The sequence below is a fragment of the Haemorhous mexicanus genome, chromosome 4, assembly GCF_027477595.1.
Source record: "Haemorhous mexicanus isolate bHaeMex1 chromosome 4, bHaeMex1.pri, whole genome shotgun sequence".
Classification (NCBI taxonomy): domain Eukaryota; kingdom Metazoa; phylum Chordata; class Aves; order Passeriformes; family Fringillidae; genus Haemorhous; species Haemorhous mexicanus.
Window position 1 is genome coordinate 34344897 of NC_082344.1, and position 27528 is coordinate 34372424.

General features: G+C 38.5%; 1 protein-coding gene across 1 annotated transcript in view; it reads right to left on the reverse strand.

The window, feature by feature from the left end:
- Positions 1 to 26011, reverse strand: part of DCHS2 (dachsous cadherin-related 2) — a 61543-nt gene extending 35532 nt beyond the window's left edge. The window contains 7 exon segments of the mRNA XM_059844420.1: positions 1807 to 1906; positions 2291 to 2466; positions 3842 to 4861; positions 6192 to 6428; positions 19483 to 19714; positions 25770 to 25987; positions 25990 to 26011. Of these exon segments, the coding sequence (XP_059700403.1) occupies positions 1807 to 1906; positions 2291 to 2466; positions 3842 to 4861; positions 6192 to 6428; positions 19483 to 19714; positions 25770 to 25987; positions 25990 to 26011 (2005 nt within the window).
- Between the last annotated feature and the right edge of the window lie 1517 nt (positions 26012 to 27528).

A 27528-nucleotide genomic window follows, 5' to 3' on the forward strand; every position in this document is an offset into this window, starting at 1 on the left:
TCAAAAATATTAAAAATTACCCAGCAACATTTAAAAGCTTAACAGCTGACACTGACACTTGCAGCTCTCCATCTTGTGCCAGCCCCACCACTGAAGAATAGAGCACTGGTCTGCATGGAGTTCTCCAATTAACCTGCTGTCTCTCTGTTTAACAAATATGGCTGTAAATCAGATCATGTTTCTTCTCCATATTTAAGTACTGAACAGTGTCCCAGAACAAGAAAATACTATTTTAAATATAAACCAGGCAAAAACTTCACCATGAAACAGAAGACCAGATGTTAAAGGCTGTGAGCCAACAAACAACAAAAATTAGTATCAGAGAAGCTCAGCTGTTTCTGGATTTGTTTATCAGGAAAATATCTAGTTCCAAGGCTGGGAGGGATTTTTAGTGTTTTTTTTTTTTTTGCATTTAAAATGGGGGGAGATAGGGGTGTGTTTGCTGCTGTTTTTATGTTTTTGTTCTTTCCAGAGATGGCTTTTGCAAGACCAGTCATATTTTGTGTTGCTAGTTATTTTTATAATTTGAACTCTTATTTACTCCCCTCTGGGGGCTCTACAGTGAAGCCAGTAAGAAAATCCAATGTGCTGTTTGAAGGAAGAGGATATAGTTAGATACACAAACAGGCAGAGACTCCTGAAAAACACTTACTGTACTGCCTGGCCATCACTCTTCAAACAAAGGGTTGCACACTACTCATTCCCTTTTTCACAAAGAGGAACTTTTTTGCACAAAATATTCTTACTCACAACGCAGAAGTCTAAGACACCATCCAATTCCCTCTGGAATAGGCAGTCATTTATAGCCAAATTAAGGGAATCATGCTTTCTTGCTCTGATGAAACTGTAAGATCTACATGCTAATTACCAAAGATTACAAATCCCAGGCTTAAAAAGTATTGATTACATTAAACTGGTAGAATAGAACAGAAACCAAACAAAAAAGAAATAGTCCTGCTGGTGGGAACTCTTACTGTTTTGATGCAATAGTGAAGGAAAGCAGGAGGAACAGACCTGTTTTCCTTCCTGGTTATAGATGGAGTTCTTACTTCTGTGAAAGCATAGCAAGTGGTATGCAGCAAATCCAGACATCACATCTATGTCTCCTACCCCAGTAGGAGTATTAATGCCCCAGTCCCACTCATGTTCTAACTTGGGACTGCTCTGTTATTAATTTTACTGCAAACAAAACTGGATCCTACCACTTACCCCAGAAATGAACTATTACATGTAGGAATTATGGGGGAAACTAAAGAGAAGTGCTTTTAAGGGGCCACGCTATGTCAGGTTAACACACTGCTAAACAAAGGGTGAAACCTGAACTAAAACCCACAATCCTCATTGTTTGCCTAGATTATCTGCTGATCCCTCTGATCCCAGTCTCAGACTATCACAAACTGTTATTTTAGCAGGAAAATTTTCAACTGGTCATGGGAAAAGGGAGATCATTTTTCCTTTAAGATATTAAACTGACTGAAATATTAAACTGTACAGTTAAAGATCATGGTCCTAGTCTTTTCTAAGAGCTGTTTGAACACTCTCTGGCCAGCCACAGAAGCAGCCAAACCACATGAAAGATGGGGCAGAGAGCAACAGGAGGAAAGGCAGCTGCTTGCACTTCCTTAAATACTTTGTAAGACACATGGTGGTGCTGGTCCTATTACAAAGGCATGGTCCTATTTACAAAGGCAGCTTTATTCTACCTGACACAAAATAAACATAACATCTTGTACGATACATGGCTTTTCTAAAATGCTAGTTATTTTCATGTAACTTTTTGCATTAATTAACCCTTGAAATTCTTACCTGATTCTATTGAATATAATACAACACCGTTGTTTCCAGAATCGAAGTCTTTTGCAAAGATGGTGGCAACAAGTGTCCCTGACGGCTGCCCTTCCAAAACCTGTCACCAAGCAGTTCATAAATGATTTGCAATTATACATGGATAAAGCCAGTCTAAAAACAAATCCCTTGCCATAACACAATAGTTTAGCTGCTGCACTATTTTCCATTTCAGTAACATTTAGAGTGTGTAATGAGTGTTTCAGGAGATAGATAAACAACAGAGTTCTAGCAACCCTCTGTCACAGTCTGCATAGAGCACTAACTCGAGCATCTTTACTATGGCAAGCTCGGAGGTCGGAAACCAAAAGGGATTCCACTGCACACATGAACAGAGTTACGCTCGTGCAATCCTTTAGATCTGGCCGTGTGCAGCGCCCTGGTTTGGAAGGGCCCGCAGTGCGCGGGGCAGCTGCAGGGCGGCGCTGCGGGTGCCCCACCCCACCTGTCGGCGCAGCGCCCCCTGCGGGAAGCGCGGCGCGTGGTCGTTGCGGTCGCGCACGGTGATGCGCACAGCAGCTGTGGCGCTGCGCCGGGGCCGCCCCGCATCTGTCGCCAGCACCCGCAGCTCGTGGTGTGCCTGCTCCTCGCGGTCCAGCGCCGCCCAGTTTATGATTTCACCTGATGGCCAAGGAAAAAGGGGGAGAAATTGAGTTAGGTGTTTACTGTGTGCTAGCACTCGTCTTAGTGTGTGCAATTATGCATTTAATTTAATGTGAAATAGTGATACCTGCCCTCTGATACACCTGATCACTGACATGAAAACCACAGCTTTCCAAATCCCATCCTGCAGAAACATTCTGTCAGTCACAGTTTTGCATATGTACTTTAGTGCCCTATTGACATGTTTGACTGTACGCTGGCTGCCCCAGAGCAAATGTATAAAACAGTATGAACCAAAGTGCTGACTTTCCAAAGAAATCCATCTGGCCTTCACCACACTTCAGGACAGATAACACATGAGCACAGGGGTTTAACTGCTAACAAGGGGCCTTTATTAATTATGTACATTAATCATAAACCTTTATGTCTCCCATACATTCTGGTAAACCCAGGAAATAAATCCGACCAAGATTCTCCCTGTCTGCTTAGCCATACCCAATATAGTTGGAGATTTGTGGTTGACCAAAGCTTATCACACTGGTAACCACCTGCTTTTTAAAAACCTTCTTGGTTAACTCCTAGTATTCTGTTTGCTTGTAAAGTTCCATAAGTGTACTCAAAAGCTGCTTTTATTTTGAGATTCATACAGAGAAATTCTGGGAAAGCCTTTTTACTCCCCATGGGGACTGGACATCTGGAAATAGGAATTTCAAACAGCAGATCATCACTTCCTACATAGCATTTTGCTAAACTGGATTATTTACAGTGCCTGTATCCCTTGAATGATTCCCTTCCTTTAGGCTCTCCATGCTCTGGTCTCTGGTGTTATACTGTGTAGACATAACCCCTATCACATGAGGCATTTGAGATTCACTGCAGAGTACACCCTCTGCTGTGAAAAATTTCTCTCAGACAATTTGACATCTTTGATGCCATGTACAACATGAACTCAGTTTTTATGTCAGTTACAGAAGCATTCAAAAGTATTTTAAATCACTTCGTCTAACTTCATAAGTACCTTTATAGTTACTTATGGCTGATCTGTACTTTTCAACTCTACTTGATCACAGGCAAAATTTTTTCTCATATGAACTACTGAAGCTATAACTTAAAACTTTCCCTTTTAATTTGTTTCAGCCAAACACCAAAATTTATGACCAAGTGACCTGAACAAAATCATGAAAAAAAAATACTAAGGGCCAGTCCATTCTTCATGAAAATATATTGGGTTTATTTCATTCCCCAAATTGTGACACTCTGAGTTAAAATATTCATATATCAACCCAAAAGATTCACAGCAGCTCCTGAAAGCTTTATACTTTACTTCCATACCCTTAGGGAAGGCTGCTTTCCAAAAGCAATATTAAGCAGATTACAAATCATAAAATGCTACCTGTGTTGGAATTCATCTTGAAATACTTTCCATCAGACAAGAGGAAATAGGAAAGCTGTCCATTTCTTCCTGAGTCTTTGTCAACAGCTGTAATGGTGCCAACCACACCACTGGGAATCGGATTTTCCTCAATTTCAAAGAAGTAGTTCTCATGCAAAAACATGGGAGAATGATCATTTTCATCCAGGACATTAACTATTATAGATGTACTTGCATTTTGCCTAAGGTTTTCGTCCTCAGATGTGCTGACCAAGGCTCTAAAACTCAGCATCTGTGTGCATTCATAGTTCAAATGTTTCCGAAGATAAACCCAGCCAGTATCAGAGCTGATTCCAAATGGAACAGAATCAGTGCTAGGCTCTAAGGAATACGTCAGACTGGAGATAACACTGTGTGGATCAAGTGAGTGGGCTTGAACCTGAAGGATTTGGGCACCTGGAGAGGTAGCTTCACTGACTTCTACTTGATACACCAAGCTTTGGAAGACCAAAATAGGGCCCATCTTCTGCTCTTCAATAATCACTGTCAACATCAGCAAGGAAGTCAGAGGAGGACTTCCACAGTCTTCAGCTGCTATGTGTAGAGTATATTCCTGCTGCTTTTCTGCCACCACTGTCCTGGTAAGGTTTACCACCCCAAGACTTGGATCAATGCTAAATGCGTCTGACGGCTTGCTTGCAATACTGTATTTGATTGCCCCATTTAGGCCACTGTCTTTGTCTTCTGCATGAGCAATATAGACAGCAGTGCCGGCAGGCTGGGTATGTGAGATGGTTACCTTATCAGATTTGGTGAGAAACACTGGAGGGTTGTCATTGATGTCTGTCACAGATATGTTGACTTGAGTGCTGCTGTAGATGGGGGAGTCACCCAGCTGTGACTGAACAGTGAGCACCACAACAGACTGAGCTTCGTGGTCAAGCTGTTTCTTGGTGCGGATAATGCCAAACTGGGGGTCGACAGAGAACTTCCCATGAGGATCACCGGAGCAAATTCTGTAAGAAACCACTTCTAGTGAATCTAGAAATGGAAACAACAGCAAAAAGTGTAACAAAAAAATGATGTAAGTGATAACATAGACATTGGCAAGAACATCTGGGGAGAATGCATGCTGTTAAATTCAATGGAATAAATGTAAGCTACACAGATGTTTGACATTCTTGGGCTTTTTATGCTTCCTTCTTCCCATCCCTGGAGCCATTCAGTAAAATATGAATCTATACAGTTTGTCCACTTTGCACTCTTGGATTTTCATCACACTGGTATTATAAAACTCTGTAGAGAAAATCACATAATAGCCTCTTGTTTCTCCCTGATCTAAAACACAGAAAAAACATGCCTATAAATTAGTCTTGTGGGAGCAATTTCACTACACACAGGCACTCATTATAGCAAGGAATGAAACAGGTGGCAGTTCCCTGAAAAAAAATATATTTTAATAAACTTACTGTTCATGGGTGACCATTGTTGTAACATTTCTACATCAGATGCTACCTAAAGCACAAGCTGTCTGAAGATTCAGGCTTTTTGTCAAGGCCACGCAGCGGGTGCTATCTCCACCCTGAGGACAGTTCTTCCCAAAAGAAGGAAATGGGAGGATCTGATTAATCAAGCTTGAATGAAACCTTGCCATCTACCACCTTACATTTACATTTGCATCATCAGGCTGTTATGTGGATTCACAGATCCCACTGCTCTGCATAAGAACCAAATATGAACGGCTCTCAGGACAGGACTCTTTATGACCAAGGACTGTCAGGAACTAATCCATTTCCATTTACAAGCGCTATCAAAACCAGATGGATTAAATATATTTTCCAGAGGTCCTGCAAACATTCATCTGGACTTCTCCACTTAATTTGAGACAATGTGGGGTTTTGTTTGGTCGGTTGGTTTTGGTTTGGTTTTTTGAGGGGTGGCCAGGAGTGCTTCTTACAGATCCTCTGAAACTTCTGAATACTCCCTGATTTTAAGTATTGCTCTGAGATTTGCCCTGCATGGCTAATGCTTTAACGTCAGCCAGACCGTCACACTTACTTAAACTTTCACAACATGCTTCCTATCTCCTCGTTTACAATTATAGAAACCCATCACAAAGAAAATGGAGGCCATTGCCAATCTCTGTGGACCACCAAGGAGAGTACCATAAATCTCCAAGTGTTCTAAAGAGCATACTGATAAACCAGCCATTACAACTGCAGCTGTAAATACCAAAGGTAAAGTCTATTTAATGCTTGATAGACCGAATGAATAACACTGAGATTTATGAGGAAAAAAAAAAATCTACAGCTATTTCCAGTTAATGGTCACAACAAAAATACAACATAATCTCTGACTGAGAACGACTTACTTGGAGGCTCCCTGGCCTTTACAGTGCCGATCACGCTGTCTTCAGGTGCATCTTCTGGAACAGAAAAGCTATACCGGGATCTCTCAAATATGGCAGGGACCAAAACAGTCTGAAGGATGTTTACTGTGACAGCTGCATTGCTGGCAGAGGGAAGGCCACCCCCATCCCGTGCAGAAACAGTCAGGAAGAATGCAGAATGTGCCAGGTGGCCAAGGGCTGAAGTCAAGTAAATAATTCCTGAAAGTACACAAAGATAAAATAGCACTTAAGAGAGATGTAAGATAAAATTCAGCAGGCTGTCAAAATTGCTACTCTAAGAGAAAGTCAGACCATGTGGAAAAAAAATCAGCACTCCCAATTCAATTTTTGAGAGCCAAGTTCTTTTCAAACTGAAAAGAAATGTGATCTTTATCATTCATCGAGCCACCGAAAGACAGCAAGTTCTGTTTCAAAACACAGTGTCCATAATTCTAATTTAGAAACATTTTAGAAAATCTAATTTTAGATTCCGTTAAATCTTTAAGAATGCTAAATTTTACTGCTACTACTACTAGTCTACACCAAGTTGGAAATGCATCAGGGTGGAAAACAAGTATTGTTTCAGAAGATTAATTTATTTCTGCATATGGTAAAGTTAATGTTATTTCAAACAGGCTGTAGAGACATTCTGTTTAAGTAACTCATGAAATAAAACATACACACAAATGGAGTCAAAGCCCCAACATATAAATCTTTGGAGCCAGGGGCTCTGTGGAAAGTATCTGGAAAGCAATCACCTGCAGTCTGATCACAAGTTTCTGTCAAAATACCGCTTAATAGTGAATTCTAAGGTCCATTGAATTTGCAAGCTGCTAACAATTACATTTTATATAAACTTTTTGAAGTAATTATTTGAAAAGAAAATACAATGTTCAGTCCCAAAATATGGCACTTTGGAAGTACATTCCTCAGGATAATCTATTTGTCAAGTAAATTTTTCAACATGAAAATGAAATGAAAGGTCACCAAATGCAGGAAAATTTTTCTTAGCAATGAGTGTGTTTAACTAAATATACACTAAATGCTAGAATCACAGTGTGGTAAGTAGTAAAAATGCAGTAAACTCAAGTAATTCAAGGAACAGAGACATCCTTTTACATACCTACAGATATTTTTAAGAAAACACCTATTTTTTTTGTAGAAGCTGGTGAAGACACAGAACCTCTGGCAGTTCAGTAAAACCAAACCTTTAAACTTTGGGCTACCTTTATAATTTCCTGGCTGTCAAGACAAGTCTAGTAGGGATGATGTCTGCCATTCAAGTTGGACATTTAGTGGTTAGACAGACTAAAACTATAGTTAGCTCTAAGTGCCTTAGAAGAATCAATGGGTGATTCAATGAGAATAGATCTCCTCAGAATTTAGGGTGAATTTTCTACAATCCATTTTTAAGCAGAATAATGGAAAAGACACAAAATTCTTATAAATATTCAAATGTGCATGCAGTATACTTTCCAAATATATTGCTAGGATGTTACAATAAGCTGTGTCTTGACATGCTTAAAATGCAGTAAAAGGGTTTTCAGGATCAGGGGAAAATGCTTTTCACTAACAAAAAGGGAAGCTTATTCCAGTGTGTCAAACCCCACTAAAAGCTCAACAGTGATACATACAGATAGATTCAGGGTTCAGTACTGATCCAGCTCCTTTTATAACACCTAATGCAATTCTAAGAAACAACCTTATTTTGGCTTTTCAAAATTTTTTTTCTTCTGATGGTTGAGTTTTATGATTACTTCAGCAGCTCAACAAAGTAGTCTTTCAAGGACATAGACTTCTGGTATTTCCTGAGGTAATCTGAGCAATTATAGCTTGAAGGAAAAAGGGGTTTAAATATTTTTATCCAGAGGATAAACATATACACATAGATTTTTAACATAATTTCTGCCCAATTATTTTAAACCAATCAAATGGACTGTATGTTACTAATTTTCCAACTGGATATTTTTCTATTGACAAGGATATAAATATGTCAGTCTCATTTTAGATACCTCAAGAGATATGTGGGAACTGGAAAACTTCTACAGAAAAGCATCAAACTGAAAATCTTACTCTCAGAGCAGTAACTAAAGACTTCAAAACATCCTTTAGCAAAGGGTGGAGTAAACAGAGCTCCACTGCAGGAGCTCTGAAGACCTGTTGAACAGAAATATTTCAGAATCAAAGCTCCTTCTCTGCTAACCTAGACACATTGCAGTACACTACATGCCAGTTCAGTTACAGAAAGCAAAAAAAAAAAAAAAACAACTTTGTTTTCTTTCTTCATTCTTTTGCTGTGTCATAGGGAAAAAGGGAAATAGGCAAGTACATCTCACCAACTCAGCTCTCTCTTGCACAACCAGGGACACCACAAGAACAAGGGCAGAATCCAAGTAAAAAAGTATGTGTTTTCCATATGGTTCCCTCCAACCTCAAAAACTGTAGTATGCAGAATTTTAATAACCCATTTTGACTTTTAACTGTGTACATTCTGTTTCTTTCAGCATTTGTTGTAGGATGGGGCATTAGCTTTGCAGCTGGTGATACATAATCTATAGACACATTTGAGATAGTTCAGCCATATGTTGGAGAACATGCCTCATTAGGCTCTATTATGGCACCACATAACAGGAAAGAAGAAAGCAGCATCTGGGATTTCACTTTCTGTGTGATTAGGTAAAACAGCAGACTGTGACTGAAATGGACAGTCAGGACCACTTGGGCCAAAAGCAGCTGCCAGCACACCTGAGAGCAGGCTGGCTGAGTGCATTCCATCTGCTGCAGCATGGTGCAGGAGGTGCCCGAGTACTACACTGCAAAGGCAGAAACACAGAGGAAATCTCAAGGAGCAGGAACTGTCAAAGTCACAGGTTCAGTGTGCGAAACTCAGAGGCGTGTCTCACTAAGTGACCGGCTGAACATGAACTGTCGTTTTCCTTTCTTCCCAATTTTGTAATTAAGATTAGAGTTTATTATTGTTATTGCCACAATCATTTGCAGCCTGTAATTCAAGGTTTCACATAACTTAAAAGACAAAAAGGTTGCTTTAGTACAGAATATATTCTTCCATTATGAAAAACAGTTTCTATAAACATTGACAATGAAAAGGGAATAATGAGACACCTCCTCTGCAAGGAATGTTTTACCAAAGCTCCCAATAGGGGACCACAAAGACCACAAAGTGTGGGTCAACTTCAAGAAAAGTGACGTGTTTCTTACAGCTTGGCTTACCATATAAATGAATAGTCCTATCTGCTGCCTTTAAAAATATTAAATATCCATTTTTCAAATTAATATTTATATCACTGCAGTGCTTTGAAGATTTTATCCCTGGTTAATTCCTTATGCTGCATGAGAGAGAGCTAGAATCAATTCTGCTTCACAGGTGAACAATCCTATAATTACACACTGGAAGAAGCATTAACACCCAGCCTCATTCACACCTTGGCAATCTCTTTTTTTTTTTTTTTTTTACTAGATCCACATGGGCGTAACTGATTGCAGATCCCAGCCCTTATAAATCAAAAGCATGACATACAGACTGCCTGCTGCCTGGATGTGACCTGGATACAGACTGCAGGCAGAACCTGCAATGCTGGATGCAGGCTAGCAACTGCCACTGCAGGTTGTGGTCTGGGAACAGCTCTGCTCCAAGGCAGGTCAGCACAGCCATGTTGGAATTCACAGATGTTTTGCCGCAGAACAATCTGTGCTCAGGGGCTGGCAGAAATCCTTACCATGGTTTGGAGCACTTAATGTATGGGGAAAACTAGTACTACTGAAGGCAAAATCATGTAATGACTGCCAGCTCTTTCACCAGCTTCGTACTTCCTCACTCACTGTATATGGTAGGGCAGGAACTTCCAAGAAGTCTTGCTCTTCCCTTTGTTCCTATTTGCCCAGAAAGTGCAAATGCACTAAGGACGGACAGGACTCTGCCACCCACCATCCTCTAGCAATGGCAAAATTTCTCACGGGATTTTGTTGTTCTTACTTTTGTGGAGTTGCACCCTATTCCATGAAGGAGTTAACTGCTGTTTCTCAACAGCTGAAGGCAGGAGAAAGGAATCCATATGTAATGATTCTTTAAAATACATTTTTTTATCATATTCATGATCCTGCGATCAGTCCTAATCTGACAACAGCATCCAGCACCAAAGTAGGCTTACTCACCAAAAGAACTTTTTGTACGGGAAAAAATTATACTGGTAAATCCGATAGGATTTCCACACACATCTCCATCTGAGCACTTTGAAAATCTGCTTTGCACAGGGTTCTCCCATAAGCAAAATAAAAATCAGACCTACATTCATAGGCATTTGTAGGTAAACCAAATGTTTTCCACATTTGGTCAAGTGCTGCAAAGACAAAAATCAGGATGCACTAACTTCAGTAACAAAGACTGGATTGCATAGGTATGCATACTTAAATGGCTTCTAATATTATATTCTAATATTATATTATATTATATTCATTGTTAATGAAATAAAAAAAAAACCAACAACTTTAGAACATGGCAAGAAGAATCAGATCAACAGTTACCAGCGGTGTTACCTAAGCCCTTGAAACCAAACACCCTAACAAACTTTAAATGATGGCACTATTTTTTCAACAAATAACCTAGGATAAGGCAGCTGGCATCACCTGACAGAGCTCAGACAACAAGCAGATGGTCAAAAGGTCCACAAGGTTCCTCACCCCAGTTCACCTTCAAAGCTGGCCACTGGACCTGCTGTTCACTACTGTGCAGGTCAGAGGCAACCCACCGATCTGCCCAGAGCAGCTACCCTAACTCAGCAGCTTCCCAGTGCAGGGATGCCTGCACAACTTTGCTTTTTACGTGTCAGAAAAAACTTCAATATGAGCACAGACACGGTGATCCTCCAGAAGATCAATGCAGTTAGGAGGTGTGCATTTTGCATTAACATTAAAATTAGCATTTTTTTAAAGGAAGAATGATTGTGTTTCTGCTTGACATTTCTATTTAAATTTGTCCAGCTCATTGCCTATGCTGTCATCTTGGCACTGCATACAGGTTCCAGCTTTAGCATTTCACCTGTACTTAAAATGCACCTTTTTTAGTGAAGCTGCATTCTTGATGGTAACCATAGCAACACTCTGCCAAATACACTGAACAGCTGGTTTAATAACGGCCAGGGGAAGGAAGGAATTAAATTGTTATTTACAATCTACCTACTGTAATACATGTAGCTTCACCTCATATGAAAAGTCTTTAAAAAGCTTACTTTTAATGGCACAACTGCTGGTTTGCATTTCAGCAAAGAGGAGGACTTCTTCAGTTTGAAAATATTCAGTGTTTGAATGTTTTCTGCAGTAAATGACTGATTGAACCCATACCAATCTTCTAGCTACATTTGTATTTTACAGGTCTCATACCCCTGCACTGCAGATGCTTTCAACACTGGCCCCACTGCAGCAAATTCTTGTGCTCAATTCATAGTTTTCCTCTTAGAAAGGGAAATAGATATAAAAGGACTTAGTGTTTACAACCAATACTTTACAAGCATACTGTGTTTAATTGCAAGAATTTGCTTAGCACATGAAAGTCTGGTCATGGAGTCTGCACATGACAAACCAGTACTTACAAACTAACATAAGCAGTTTTAACACTGCAGCTCCACCAGAAGCATGACACTACTATTTCAAATACTATAGGTTACAGAGAGTTTTAGTGAGCTAAGAAGTATTCATCAACACATAAAACATGAATTTCTAATTACAGAAGTTCCATTAGTCGCAAACAGAATACCCACCTGAGCATCAGCCTCTAATATCGAGCAAAAGAAGGCATGAGTTTAGTACTAAAATGGTTTTGTATCATCTAGGCTGTTTTCTTTTACACAAGTGCTTTTTAAACAAAGTCTTGTAATTTGGGATGCAAAATTTTATGTCCCTAGAGAGTACAGTTTGCCAGTTTAGAAGATCAGGTGCCTCCTAACTCCATTTTGTTTTATTACATGTTTAAATAATTATTCTCTAAAAAAAGCACAAACAAACAAACAACAGCTTCTGAAAATTCTACTTTTTCAGTAGGACATATAACTGAAGAGATACAATACTGTGTTAGAAGGAGATTTCCTTTGTTCTGCCCTGGTTTATTTCCTTCAATCTGACCTAATAGTAACTCAGAGTGTGTTTGCTGTCTGACTGTGTACAAAGCAAACACTCTCACACAAACACAAATCCATCCAGAAATCAAAGCTTACACCAGTAAGAAGGCAGGACTTTGGCCTGGTGAATTGCTGTATTTTCAAAGACAAAGGCAGAAACCTCCCCCCACAATCTGCACAGCTCCAACCCTGCCACACCTTCTCAACAGGTCACCTTTCCTTGCTTAGCTTAGCAAAGTTTTTCAAAAATGTCTATTTAATCAAGGACCTTGCCAGTCAAGGACTTTTTCAATCAAGCTGCCAGCCTCTGGATCCAAAAACAGCTCAGTGCACAACCTGGTAACTCAACTTGACTGCCGTGTAACCAGGGATGCTATTTCTTTGAAGGTACTGTAGAAAAAGATACCAGGACAGACACAGAATGAAGCCTGCAATTAGCTAAAGAAGATATATTTACTGTTCTTATATTAAGAGCATTACAAAACACTCCAGATCCTGCCCTTCATTTACATGGACTGATTTTCTGCTGCACACACTTCCCTGCTACATTTATTCTAACATGGTACCACAGCTGTCTGCTCCCTTGTTGTGACCTGCCACTTTCTTCTTTTCTTTAGGTTAACTGAGAACACAAACATATTCTGTACTCTAAGACCCGAGCAGTCTCTAGCAAAGAAAAGGGTTGCTTGTCTGAATTTCACTGTATAAATATCACACTATTCATCTTCTCTATAATGGGAGGTTTGTGCATAACTTTTTCCTTTTCACTTTTTTTTTTTTTAAATCAACCCACATCATCTGTACAATGCCAAGGAAGTTCACTCTTTGCCTCTTCTGGTGGATTCTTATGTTCTGAGGTCTGACATTGGCTTAACTAGGACATAGGAGGGTGGAATAGAGTATTTTTGTTGATACTTTGCATTCTTACATGCACAATAATCTCACGTATACTCCACTATTGCATGGTTGAGTTTTTGGCATATAGCTTGTAGGAATATTTATCTTTGTAGATGGTTGATTCTATTGGATTTTATACACAAAAGAAAAAAAAAAAAGACATACATTAGGAGTTAGCAGTATGGATATTTTTTCATGCTGTTCTGCTACACAACTTTCTTTCAGGGCCAAAATCTGCACCCTTACACTTACTACAGCATGTGCTTCTAGGACAACATACTATTTTTTCATTCTTTATGATAAATTTCTCATTAGGTGTGATCTGAGTGAAGGTAAATGCCCACAAATAATTTAGCTGAGACCACTAGTTTTTCCTGTTTGATTTAACCCAAAGTTCTCCAAAGGTGAAAACTTACTGTGCTAAACCAATGTCTCAGACATATTCCACTGATTTGCAGCATTCCAAATACACTGTCAATATCATATGACAGATCAGAAAGACAGTAATTGAAGAAACTGCAGTTTAAAAAAAGAAGTGGCCTCAAAATGTTCCAAAATAAAGCACTCCTAATTTTAAATGTTATTTATGTGAAGCTCTTCATATGCTTAGCAAATGTACTACATGCTGCAGGAAAATGCCAAAAGTAGTTTAAAAATAAAGGATTTTTTTTCCTGCAATACTATACAAAAACATCATCAATCATCATAAATATGGGCCTTGTTTTCTTTAGAAAGGGTGCATCCCCATTTTACTTTGATGCCTAGTACAATCTGCTATATATTAAACACTGTATATTACATGATGTAAAGGAAAGTTTTAGGGTTTTTCCCCCCCCATAAAATAAATGTTGGTATTTCAACATTGCTTTTCAACCTGTATTGCAATAAAAATAAAGCAATGTAAATTTCTGAAGATGCAGCTGTTAAAAAACAGTTTTATTTTTTAAATAAAACTAAATTTTTCAGCATCCTTAACTGGAATGAATCTATTCTGAACCAAATCAAAGTTTATTGTAAGTTAGCTTGCCATTAAATTGCATTTACATATGGTTCCATAGTGTAGTAATTAAGTAGTACAGCACTAAAATACACACTGCCACAAGAAATATATACCAGTGAGGAACTGTTCTGTACAAGCTCTACACAACTCCTCTTCTTGTATCCATTACTAGGCACTGTTGAAGTGACAAGATGCTAGAATTGAATTTGACTTCTGGATAAGGTACTTATTATATTCTTAAATTTGCATGATCTTTAGGTGTATTCATCCTTTTATTCTTTGCCAACAGACTAAGCTCCTAGACTGCTCTAAACCTTTTACGGGACATTTTAGTCACACAATGCCCTTTGCTAAAAAGAAATCAGAGTGCATCTTAAAGTCAAAATTTCCACAAAAGAATGTTTATTTTGCAGGAGCTGTACTTCTGTGCTGAATTTTTTTTATGTTATGTTTTTATGTTTTTTAAATGTTCAACTACTAACCAGCTCTCACAACAAGGCTTGTCTGCTCTCCTCAAAATGTGTTTTTGGATATAAATAAGTAATAGAAAGTATTATAACAAATGGGTGATCCAAGTATCTTCAAGCCAATGGAGAGATCTGCAAGTATCTCAGTGCACTGTGTTTATGTGGCAAGGGTTTGGCCATGTGGGGGCTACAGGAGTGGTTTCTGTGGTGCAGAGCATGGTGAGGCAGCTGTCTCCCTGCACCCTATGGAGGTCCACAGGGGAGCAGAGATTCACCCTCAGCCCATCCTCACTGGAGCAGATGGATGCCCAAAGAAGGCTGGGTCCCCATGGGAAGCTCATACTAGTGCATGTTTGCTGGCAGGACTTCTGACCCCACAGGAAACCCTCACTGGATCATTCTGCTCCTGAAGGACTGGACCCTGCTGAAATGACCTGTGCTGGAACAGAAGAAGAGTGTGAGGAGGAAGGAACAGCAGAGACAACCTGATGTGATGAACTGCACAGTTCCCATTCCCCATCCTCCTGCGCTGCCGGGGCCAGAGGACATAGAGAAAATTGGGAGTGAAGTTAAGTGCAGGAGAAGGGAGGGGTGGGGGGGAATGTCCTTTACGATGTAGTTTTTATTTCTCATTACCTTCCTCTGATTTGATTGGCAATAAATTAAAGTCATTTCCTCAAATTGAGTCTCTTTTGCCAGTGACAGTAATTGCTGAGAGATTTCTCCCTGCACTTTTCTTGACCCACAAGCCTTTTGTCATCATTTTCTTCCCCTGCACAACTGAGGAGGGGAGTAATACAGTGACTTTGGTGGGCACCTGGCATCCAGCCCAGGATGGATGGATGGATCCAGCCCATCTATCAGCCATATTTACAGACACATTCTCAATAAAATACACAAAAGGAAGATCATAGCCTTTGTCCTAGACATCTAATTTATGTAGGAATCACAGAAACACAAGCCTAAATATCTTACAGAATTGAAAGAAACAGAAGCTAAATTATATGCTTACACTTCTGTAACATACAATGAGTGAATGATACTTTCTATACATGGTTTTCATGCTAGGTTTAAATAACAAATACATTCATATGAAGACAAACCGTGGCTGCTGCCTTTTGCTTAGCCTCCATGGAAGTTTTCTCTGCACACAAGGACTAGCTAGGGAATTTGCTTTAAGACTATGAACAGACTGTTTATCTGAAGACTGACACATGAAGTCACACTGGTCCAGAATAATTTTCAAGGACTACAATTTCATCAGTCTGAAACAACTTCTCTGAACCAGAACAATGATGATGATGATGATGATAACCATCTTTTTACCCATCTCTCCAAAAGGGCATCACTAAGATCAATGGAAAAATTCATTACATGCCCTTGGGTGAAGGTAAGTATTAATGCTCTCATTGTAATGGAAGTTTATTAATTCAGTTGTTATTCCTAAAGTCAAGCACTGCATAGGTTTTCTGCCATACTTATGATTGCATCCTGTGACTTACATTTTTAATTACCAGCTCGGCCATAACAATAAATACACGCTCTTTCAGATAGCTAGTTAGGTAACAATGGGAAAATAAACAAACATAGCTCAAACAGTTTCTTAGCCAGAAGAGCTCCTCAACTTGCCCTGTTCTAATCAATTCACGAGTACTGTTCATAGATCATGCATGGATCAGATATCTACAAAAGACAACATAATGAAACCAAGATGTTGTTTACACCAACACTAGAAACAAACGATAGCAAGAGTCACGAACCGGCAGAGGAGCTGGTTTACAGTTTCATATCCATACATTTTTCTAGTTACACAGTTCTTAAAGTGGTTTTTCTTGTGGAAAGTCTATCATCAATCAAATGAAAAACACTTCAACTTTTTCAAAAATGGAAACATAATAAATGTTATTTATGAGGACAAGAGCATATCACAAACAATAAATGCAGTGTCTAAAAGCTAAAATAGCAAACAAATATAACTAATAAAATCTTGTTTAGAATTGAAAAATAATACAGTGGAACATCTTTCTGGTCAATGAAAGGATGTTCCTTCCCACTCCCACTGAATTTATCTATTTACAACATCCACATGTTCCAGTGCTTGAAACAACAGATGGAGCCCCTTCAAAGAGCCTGGATGTGCCTCAACCTCATAATATCTATGTATCACAAACAGTATTGTTATATTCTCTATAGTGACGAGTTGACCAGCTGGTAGGATATTCTGAACACAGCTCAAAGAAAAACTAAGAGATTTAACAAACAAGACCCAGAAGCAAGACACAGCAATGAAGAATTTGGGTTTCAATTGTTATTTTACTGTTTTATCCATTTTTCTTCTAAAAATTCAAAAGTCAATTTTTAGTGAGTATTCTAAGTGCAGCACTCAACAAACACCCCTGAAGAAAATGACAGTGAGAAATTTTCATGCCAGAAAAAGAGAAATTGCAAAAAAAAAAGAAAAATTGCATATGTCATAAACAACAGCATCATCTTGCATATTATTTTAATGTATCATAGTGTAATGTGACACACCATTTGCCACTAATTATTCCAAATCTCATAATACTGAAAATACCTCTGTCCATATAAAATATTAAGGGCTATAATAAAGCAGTCAGTAAGGCAAAATAATAAGACAAAATTACTAATGCACTGACTTTCATTTCTCCTTTCTAAATTCTCTATCAGCAAGTAAAAAAAAACTTTAAAAATAAAACTTATCGGGCAGCCAAATCCACAGAATTCTCCAACACCATCACTGTCCTTTTGTTTAGGTCCTCTAATAATGAGAAGAACAGATAAAACAGAATATGCCATACTGTAAATTGGAAAAAATGCAGAACACAACAGAAGCAGCACATCCATAAGATCAGAAAATCAGAGACCTAACTGTAATAACATCTCCTTTGGCTTTCTGGTTTGAGCATCCATCTCCTGGAGAATCCCTATTCCTTCACATATTTGTCTGTTGCCCTCTGTCCACAAAATGCTGCCCAGCTAACTAGATGAAGTCCCTCACATAACCTTCAGAGAGGCACAGCTAAACTAGCCCATAAATCAGAGCATATGAAGACAGCTTTAGCACAATGAGCACTGGAAAACGTCTCTGTTGTAACAAGAAATAAGAAGGAAGAGCTCAAAATCTCTGTGCCCTAACAGTGAGCCACTTGTTTCATCTCTCTCTGAATACTGAACAGGTTTTCGAGCTCAAAGATGGCAAAACTTCTGTGTGACATATTTGAAATTTTGGGGTTTTTTTGGGCATTTGGCGGGGGCGGGGAAGGGGGAGGTCGGGCTTTTTTTGTTTTAAATGTTTATTTTTTCTTATAGTTTAAAAATTATTCACCTCACCAGTGACTGAGCATAAGCCCTATTTTCAATAGATGTGGAAGAATATAAATGGAAAAAATGTATTCAGAAAAAAAAAAAGCCTACAGCATTAATATTAATAGGTTAAAATTAGACACAGTCTGACCTTGGGAATTACCCAGGAGATCTGATTAAGTGCAATCACATTCCAAGCACTATAATGCTGGGAATAGTGTCTGACCTAAGAGCTTTTCTCATCATGAAATGTCAGCAATAATGACCTCAAGCAACTTCACCCTGAATTTGGTCTGCCTTTGATAAAATACCATGATAGATCCATGAGGTAATAGTAACTTACAAGCTTATAGAGTCTTCATCATTAAGCATGACATTTTTCCTATACAAAGTGCCAAACTGGAAAGAGAGGCCAAAAGGTCACAATCCAAGGAAGAAACCTTTCAAAAGGCTTTCTTTCAGCAGAGGGTTGCAGCAAAGCCAGTGCTGCTAATGTGATCCACAGGGGCTCTCTTCAACAAGCCTGATGGGACAGTTTAAAAATGACCAGTTAAATGCCTGTGGAGATCCAGCTCCCTAATTATTGACTGACCTACGTATTTTTGACATCAGTTATGCTCCTGAGAACCTGACTTGACAGGTAGTTAAAAGTCCACAGTTAAATAAATTCTGAAATAGCCAAGACAAGCAGCCTAACTTCCTAGGAAGATTAGTTTCTTCTGTTCATCAGAATGTTTTGGGAACTGTGTAAAAACAGACACCATTTAGAAAGAATAGAACCTTGAGAGATTTTGAATGCCAAAGACCTAAAATATACACACATGTATCACAGCCTAAAAAGATCTTAAACTTATAAAATAATCTGTGCCATGGCCATCTGTTGATCAGGATACATTCACATGCAAGGGCTGGCCCTCAAGAAAAATGGCAATTTCAGTTTAGTCAATCACCTTTTGAAAAGCACAGTAAGAAAGCTAAACTGAGTCAAACAGGGAGGCAAATATGCCTTGTAAGATTGAGCAGAATGAGGACTTAACACAGTACAGAGGAAGATTAGAACAGAAAAGAAATGAAAGGAGGAACATCCTAAAGGGTATTTTATTGATCTTCAAGAGTAAGCCCTAAGAATTTCAGAAATGCAGATATTTTTGTAAAAAAGTAATTTTATTATTTCTTACAATGATCACTAGATTAGGGCTGAAAATAGTGGATAAGTGGCATGCTGCTCGTCCTTCAATGTGCTGGCATGTACTATGTTTTCCATTTTTCTGCTTATTCCAGTGAATGCAAAGGTTTCACATTAAACCTAAATCTTCCATCTACCTCTAGAATTATTTTCCATCAGAATCTAAGTTCCACCTGTGTGACATGACTCCAAATACAAAAAGCATAATCAAGGAGAATACATATCCTGTAGAATTATAACCTTTCTGAATCATAGACACATACAGTACCTGTGGATGTATCCACTGTGAAAAAAGAAGAAAATTCTCCTGGGACCAGTTCATATGTGACAATGCCAAATATTCCTGAATCTCTGTCTGTGGCAGCAACATTGATGATTTCTGTTCCTGGCTGTGTGTGACTGCTGATACTTGTCTCATAGGTGTCTTGTTCAAAAACAGGCTGATGGTCATTAATATCTTCTATCTCGATGCGAACAAAAGCTTGCGCACTCAGACCACCCTGTTGGATAAATAAGAAAAAAAAAAACCCCAAAAAACAAGATCATTTTTAAAATAGGATGGTACATAGCTGGCTTCAGTCCATCATTACAAAATGGAGCATGCTGCAACAATATTGATCAATGAAAATGTCCATTAAAAGCAAATTACAGTATCTGCAATACCCCAAAACACTGCACAGAAGTAAGCTATGTGCTCAGCACAACACCAAGGGCTGATGGAGAGCATAAAGAAATTTAGCTTCTCTACAATGGTGAGGCCTGAACACAGTTTTGTTAACGCTAATGAGTGCCACACATCAAAAACTTTGCTAGTCTAATCTCACATGCTTCTGCTGACATCTCCAACACTCCACTTATTCCTTCACAGATAAAAATCAGGGCTTTATGCTCCAGGAAGACATGCCCTCAGATGACTGTGGTGCTCCAGTAAAGCAGGAATAACTTCTCTCTAGGAGACTTTCAGATGTAAAAGCATGACCATCATAATGGTGAATATGAGGCTTTTTCAACCAGGGACACAAACTAAAAGCAGTGCAGGACAGCCAAAAGCTGACCTGTCAGGCTGCTGTCTACAATACCTATGCTCAATTTACTGACAGTTGCCCTGCAAAAGCCCACTAAAATACCACATGGGACCACATTTAGCCTTGCTCTGGTGTAAAACTGGAGAAGAAAGGAACAACTACAAGCTGGCTTATCACACTATGCTACAAAAAAATACTGATTTGCTATGACAAAGCACTGAATTTTGTGACGATCTGACAGTTCTCTGGGTACTGAAGTGTAGACCCTACAGGCACCTGAGTGAAACTAGTGGTAATTTACCTCTCAGAAGACTCCCTCCATGTGTTTGGAGGGGCTCATGTTTCCAAGACTATTTTGTAGCCACAGGAAGAATAAGCATTTTTAAAAGAAAGCAGGTCCACCGAGGCAGAGATAACTGAATTCTGGGGCACTGGCATGCTCAGAAGCACAAAGCAGCACAGGCATGCACAGCCTGCACATGCTTTATGTGGTACATTAAAATACAGATGAAGGAAGAATCCTGAGCTCTTCAAAGTCCACTGAGCATGCTGTGCTTGTAGCAGTCACTTTGAGAAACTGCTGACACAGATCAGATGTTCATGCATGCACATAAACAATGCTGAGCTAGTGCAAACTTCATTTTGCAGTCACAGTAGCCGTGATACAGAGAAAACCACACCAACGCAAAACCAACTATGTTGCCTAATTCTGCAATCAAATTGTTCACATCAATTAGTTTTAAACCTGATCTTCATTAAACTATCCAAAGATTCAGACTGGATATGACTCAATTAGACTTTCCCTGCCATAGAACAAATCTCCCACAAAACTATTTTTGAGTGTTTGCTTAGTGTATCCATAGGTTCAGACTAATTTTTGAAAAAAAAAAAAAAAAAAAAAGACTATCAGCATTTACTTTCATATTTTCATTGTGATTTTTTGCTTTATCCTGTTGTAGTTTTTTTCCTTCTGTGTTGGAAATGTTACCTCTATTGGGTGAAGTGACATTCCCATAAAGGCTCAAGTAAATGGAAAATTAAGATGATCTTATGTATCAAGTGTCTGTGTTTCACCCACAAACAAGGAGATCTATCCCACATCCTCCTAGTGTGCTTCTGAAGAAAATAAGGCATGGTGTGCTTCCAGGGCTCATGCTGCTGCACAGGCAGCCAGCAGCCAGGACTCCTGCCTGGAAACCAGAACTCTGAAGGACAGTAATCAGCCTACAAATTACTGGGGCTGCCATGAAACCCCATGCCAATATGGAGAAATGGAGATGGCAGTGACCCCAGTGCCAACACCCCCACTTCAGGGCAAGCCCCTTCCCCAGTACCTTCATTTCCATGATAAGGGATGCACAGGAGCTAAAAAGGGAAGGAAGAGGAAGGGGAGGGAATGTGCTCTGCTCACTGTCAGAATACGCTCCCCGTGTCCACAGCTTTCAGGTACTTTAGAACAGAAATCAGAAGTATTTTTAAGGGAAGAGGACCAGGGAAGAAGCGAGGTCAAGAATAAAAAGCATCTAAAAAAGATGGTTGGAACAGCATGAAACCAAACTCACAAAAGCTTGTGTTAAGCTGTTTCAAGCTTCATTATTGCTAAACAGACATGAAATATCCCCAAACCCCATTTTTCAGCCAATTTGTATATGTGCAACAGAGTTATGTAAAGACTGAAAAGTCTTTTGAAATTGATTCACTCTAAGTGTACAGAGAAATTTCTATTCTCTAAGAAAATTGACCAATATTTATGATAGAGACAGAATCTTCTTTTCCTGAAGAAGCACTGTATACCTTCACATGCTAAGCATGACATTTACTTAATAACTTAATGATATTAACTGGGTATGGCCCAATTCTTGCTCTGATATCTGAAAAAAAGTATTATTCCAATTGAGAAGGAACTAAAACTCCTATTTTTAATGATGTGGATATACTTCATCTGCTCAGAAGCAAGCAAAACATGTATCTTCCAAAACATGAAGACTGACTTATATAAGATCTATTGTGACAGAAAGTTACACTTGTCAAAACATGTTAACAAGCAGCAGAAAGCCACAGCTGTTCATTTTAAAATCCCTTATCTCAAATATTCGAGTGTTTTTCACTACTGTTGTACTCTCTGGTTCAACAAAGTCACAATTACAATGACTTCTCTGTCCGAGTCCTGAGGGTTGCATCTCTCGTGGAAGAAAAAGGGGACATAAACTACCACCAAGTCAAAATAACAACAATTAATGTTTTCATTACTTCAGAAGGATCAAATGTGTGTGAATAGCTAAAACTAGTAGACCTCTTTATCAAGTCTTAAAAAAAAAGAAATATCCTGCCTTAGGCAGGGGAAACTCTTTGTCTTAATAAGTAGAAATGATGCTGTTTTGAGCAGCTGTATTTCTTTATTTTGGTGCTGTAAAATGCTTAAAACTCTATCAAGCCTTTCATCACAGCCTCCAAAGTTTATGCCAGTTAACCATGCTATCAAATTTTTGTTCCAAACTGAACTGTTAGATACAGAATCTCTGACATAAAGGCTTTTTTTTGGTAAACCTAAAGGATATGTCAACTTGAAGTAATGCTGTCCAAGTGGAGAGATGTCTCCAAATATTTCAAAAGCCTTAAGTTCTTCAGAAGCTTTGCCTGTGAGTGTCAAGTGTTGATATCTAGGTTTCAATTGCTCCAATGTAAAAGAAAAATAACATTGGATAGGCAGGGGGGATTACCAAAAAGCAAGAGACAACATGTCTCTATACAGAAAGGCAGTAAGAGTCACTAATACCCTGCTGATGGTGTACTGAACCCTTTGCAGTGATGATGAAGCAGCTGAAAAACTGAAGACACTTATCATTCCATATAGGAGAGACAAGGATACTTCTTTTCATCTTTGCTTAATCAATGAGAGTACTCCCACAAGCTCTCACAGGATGTTTATTTAAAACCAGTTTAACAGAAGCTGTTTTCCACCTGCCTCTCCATGGGCTCTTGTATGCAATTAAAGTTCACTCCTAACATTTTCTACACAATGCATTAGAAACACAACTGACAGGTTCTAAAGCCAAGTAATGGAGTAGCCAGGAACAGGTGGAGGAAACTGATAGTTTTGCTGTAAGATAAACTGCACACCACCTGGAAAATACTTTATTTTCCTCCTCATTTCTAATTAACTGTTTTATTTTCTTTCCTTTTCATCTCTCTACCCTTCTTTGTCACAGGTGACCTTTCTTCCTTCCTCTCTTTTCTGTGCACATTTCTCCTCTGATCACAGCCTCTACTTTGAGCCCCATACCTAACATCTTTAATCCATCAAAATCAGCAGCAGAATGCCAGGAAATAAGACAAATATCCTACTACAATTCTGCTTTAAAGGTAGAGAGTTGGTCAACACAACTTCAGGTGCACTAAAAACTTTGAAAAGCTGATGTTGAATTTAGGTGCTTTAGTATTTAAGTGTCAGGTAGGCAAACTTCTACAAAGTGCTGACTTCCAGTAAAAAGATCAAGCCTTACCTGTCACAAACAAGGCAATAAAAAACTGAATCTTTCTCCCCATTACTGAACTTCTGAAAACACAAGGTCCATAAATTGAGATAAATGACAGACCAATTTAAAAATTAAATACCCAATAGTTTCAAAGCATTGCCTATTTTCTTTTAATTTAAGGTAAGATTTATCAATAGAGCAGTAATTTAACTAAAAAAACTAAGGCATCAAGTTTTTCTTCATGCAAATATATTTTCTTTCAGATTTTCAAAATAATTTTCTGTACCTGACTGAGTATCTTAGAAACTTCACAGAATTTCACTACTATTGGTCAGCTCTCACATACCCTTTATTAGTGATTAATCTTGATATTACAGACATGTGTATGTGTCCTTAACATTTATACAGCTTCAAAACACATGAATGATAGGAAAAATAAAATTATGAAGTATAGAAGAAAGCCTAATTTTCTGCTGTTATACATTTCAATACAGACTGCTTTACTCTTCAAAGTTTTTTGGATATATTCAAGTATAAATTTTGAAGGCAGAAATCACATACAAGTGAAATTCCAAAATGGTCAGATAGAACTACCTCTGCTATAGACATTACAGACAACGTCCTGGAAAAACCCACTCTTAAATCCTTATATTAAAATCATAGAATGGTTTGAGTAGGAAGAGACTTTTCAAAGGTTTTCCAGTCCAAACCCCTTGCAATTACCAGGGTCAAGTTATTAGAAATTCAAATCAGACAAATGGAAACAAACGTACTAATATATTTATGTAATTTTTTTCTGCTCTAAAGAAATCTATGAGGAATAAAAAGCACACTGCTAAAGGCAATATTAATTCAAGAATATTTCCGTAGCTTCTGAAATGAGCACTGAATTGGGACAGCTAAAGAAAAAACATTGTTTATCTATTACACAAATATCTGAATTCAACAAAACAGATATACCCTCAATGGCTACATTCTCAAAATGAAATAATTAATACAACCATCAACTTTTTAAAAAAAGTTATATTAGATACACATAGGACGTTATCTTCAATGCAATTTTAATATTCAAAGTAAGAAATAAAAACTGCATAACCCAAAATAATTTCATTTCACTGTTTTTCAAGACAAATTATACTGCAAAATGTGACCTGAATAACATTTCAAAAAGTGTCCTTATGTAATTTTAACATTTGAAGGCAACCAATAACCTTTTCTTCAGCTTCTTCACAATTCACTATTAAGTTGAAAAAGGAAAAGACAAGTATGAACTGGGCCTTATAAAGCAAACAACCTCAGACTGCAAATCACAAAACAAATATTTTGTAATGAAAATATGATTAATAGTTTTCTTCCATTATTTTTTGGAGCTTACCAGCAAAATTTTTTGTTACATGGCATCAGGTGGGCAAGGTGTCCATCCCCAGACATCTTAATATGTTCACACCACAGCAAATGTCTCCTCACCCTCCTTGCCAGGATCTGCCATGGACTATTTCAAGCACACACAACTACCCTGCCCTTGCTGTACCATGAATGCTTACTTCCAAGCACCAGATCTTGAAAAGTGGGAAAATTTCCAGACACGCAGCTGCAGAGAGGCTGCACCCAGCCACAGCTGCAGCAATGGCATCAGCCAGCTAGAAAGGACAAGGAACTTACCCAGGATAGTCACTGTCACCCACAGTAGCCATGCAGTTCTAGGCCATGGTACTGTCTTATTACTGCTGCAGTGGTCTTGAAAGCAGGGAGCAGAAGTAACTTGGAGTCCATTGGTTCCAATAGGAAGAAGAAAATTAGCAAGGACTAACATCCTAGAAACATTTTTCCAGACTTTATTTAGGAGTTATTGGGTATTTCCCAGCCAATTGTATCAGTCTGTGTAGAAATTCACAGTTCATTAATATAATTTTCTGCTCTCTTTAAGGACAAGACATTTTATTCAAATTTATGCAATTTTTACATAGTTGCGACATTCTCATCTAAAAGTATACCAGACATCCAGATTTGCAAATGCATTCACAAATCTGGCAGTGTAGAAAGGTGAAACTTACCCCATCTGTAGCTTTTACTAAGAGATCATAGGTGGTTGGATCTCCTTCTCTGTCAATGTCTTGAGACACAAAGATCTGACCAGTGTGTGGGTCAATCTGGAAAGCTTTGGATTTTTCATAAAAATTAAATCCATCGTAAAGAGAATACTCAATTTCTCCAAACTGGTCAGCATCCGCATCTGTTGCTTTGACCTGCAAGGAGACAACAGAGATAAAATGAAGCCAGTGAAAATATTACTCATTAAAACAAAGTGTCTGTGATTTTTGAAGCTGTTTGTGTTGTAAAAGCAAATGTGTGTACAAAGAATAAATACAAACATGTTCTGCTACCTAAGCTGGCTGCCAGCAGTTCGGAAACATCTCTGCTAATGACAGTGTAAATATCAATCCTCTTCCTTTCCCGTGACTGGAAAAGCCATGCTCTTCTTCCATGTCCATAGGCTATACCTTAAACTATTTTCCATTTATTATGTTATTTTTATGACTTTATTATGTTATTTTTACCAGTTGAGGTAGCTCTTACGAAAAATCAGAAAGCTCTAATGTCACATGTAGATCAGAAAAGTGCTGCAGGACATCCTTACCTAATGTATTCTATAAAAGACTCCCCAGATCTTAATTTAGTTTTCACTTGAAAGAGGGCTTGGTGGCACTCATGCTTTTTGACCCACAGGTGGGTTGATTTTAAATGTATTTGATAAACACAAAAGTTTTGTACATTGCTCCTTCAATTTTATTCCCTTAAGATCTTTGATAAGTGTTTTGTGCTGAGTTTGGCTCTTCTCTAGCACATTCCATTGTGATAGTTTTCACTTAAATTTAGAAACATTTTGGTAGAAATTAATTTACAAAAATATGTACACATTAAGAAGGCCAGTATTTTCAGTTCTCTAATTTGCCATTATTGTAGACACAAAGAATTTCTCCTTCACAATTGGATTAATTTTCTAGTTTTTCTTTAAAAATGGTAATTTCCATGGGTTTCCCATCAGCCTGTCTGTACAAGCACAATGCCTTAACAGAGGCATTAACAGAGAAGACCTTAACAGAGCTTTGGAAACTTTAGTATCACAAAGCCCAAGAGTTAGAATTGGTGGAAGGCCACAGAGAAGACCTGTGCCAGTCAGTGTCTGCACCTGACACAGGTTGATAAAGTGAGACCCACAGCCATCAACCACAGCCAGGGCAGAGGTGAAGGTCTGCACGTGCCTGCCTGTACAGAAAACCATCTGGCACAGTTTCAGGTAGAGTTTCAAAAGAAATAGTCCAGGCCAGGGAGTATTCCTAGAAGTAAGTTTGGATTAGATCACCCTGTTTGGGTGATATAAATTAATTTAGTTGCATGGACACAAGCTGTGCCAGGTCACTTGGCCATGGGACCCAGAACAGTCTTTGGCTGCTGCTCCTACCAGAACAAATGTGGCCATAAAGACCAGTCAGTGACTGCATCACAAGCTCCCTTCTTTGCCCACATAGGAATTTTTTTGGCACTAAGATACTTAGCTGGGACTGAATTAAAACCAAATGAACAAAACATGTCTTGGGAAGCCTGGAAAGCATGGAAGTGGGGAAAGGGAAACCACATAAAAAGTGCCAATTCAAATCATAAAGTTAAAACTTACTCTAGACAAGTAATCAGAATTTTAAAGTGACAGCCCAAAAGATACATGTGTTATTTCAATTATTATTTTTTGCTTGTTGTGGTTTGGTTTTTGCTTGCTTTTCCACTTTATGGAAACTCAAGATTTTTTGTATTTCA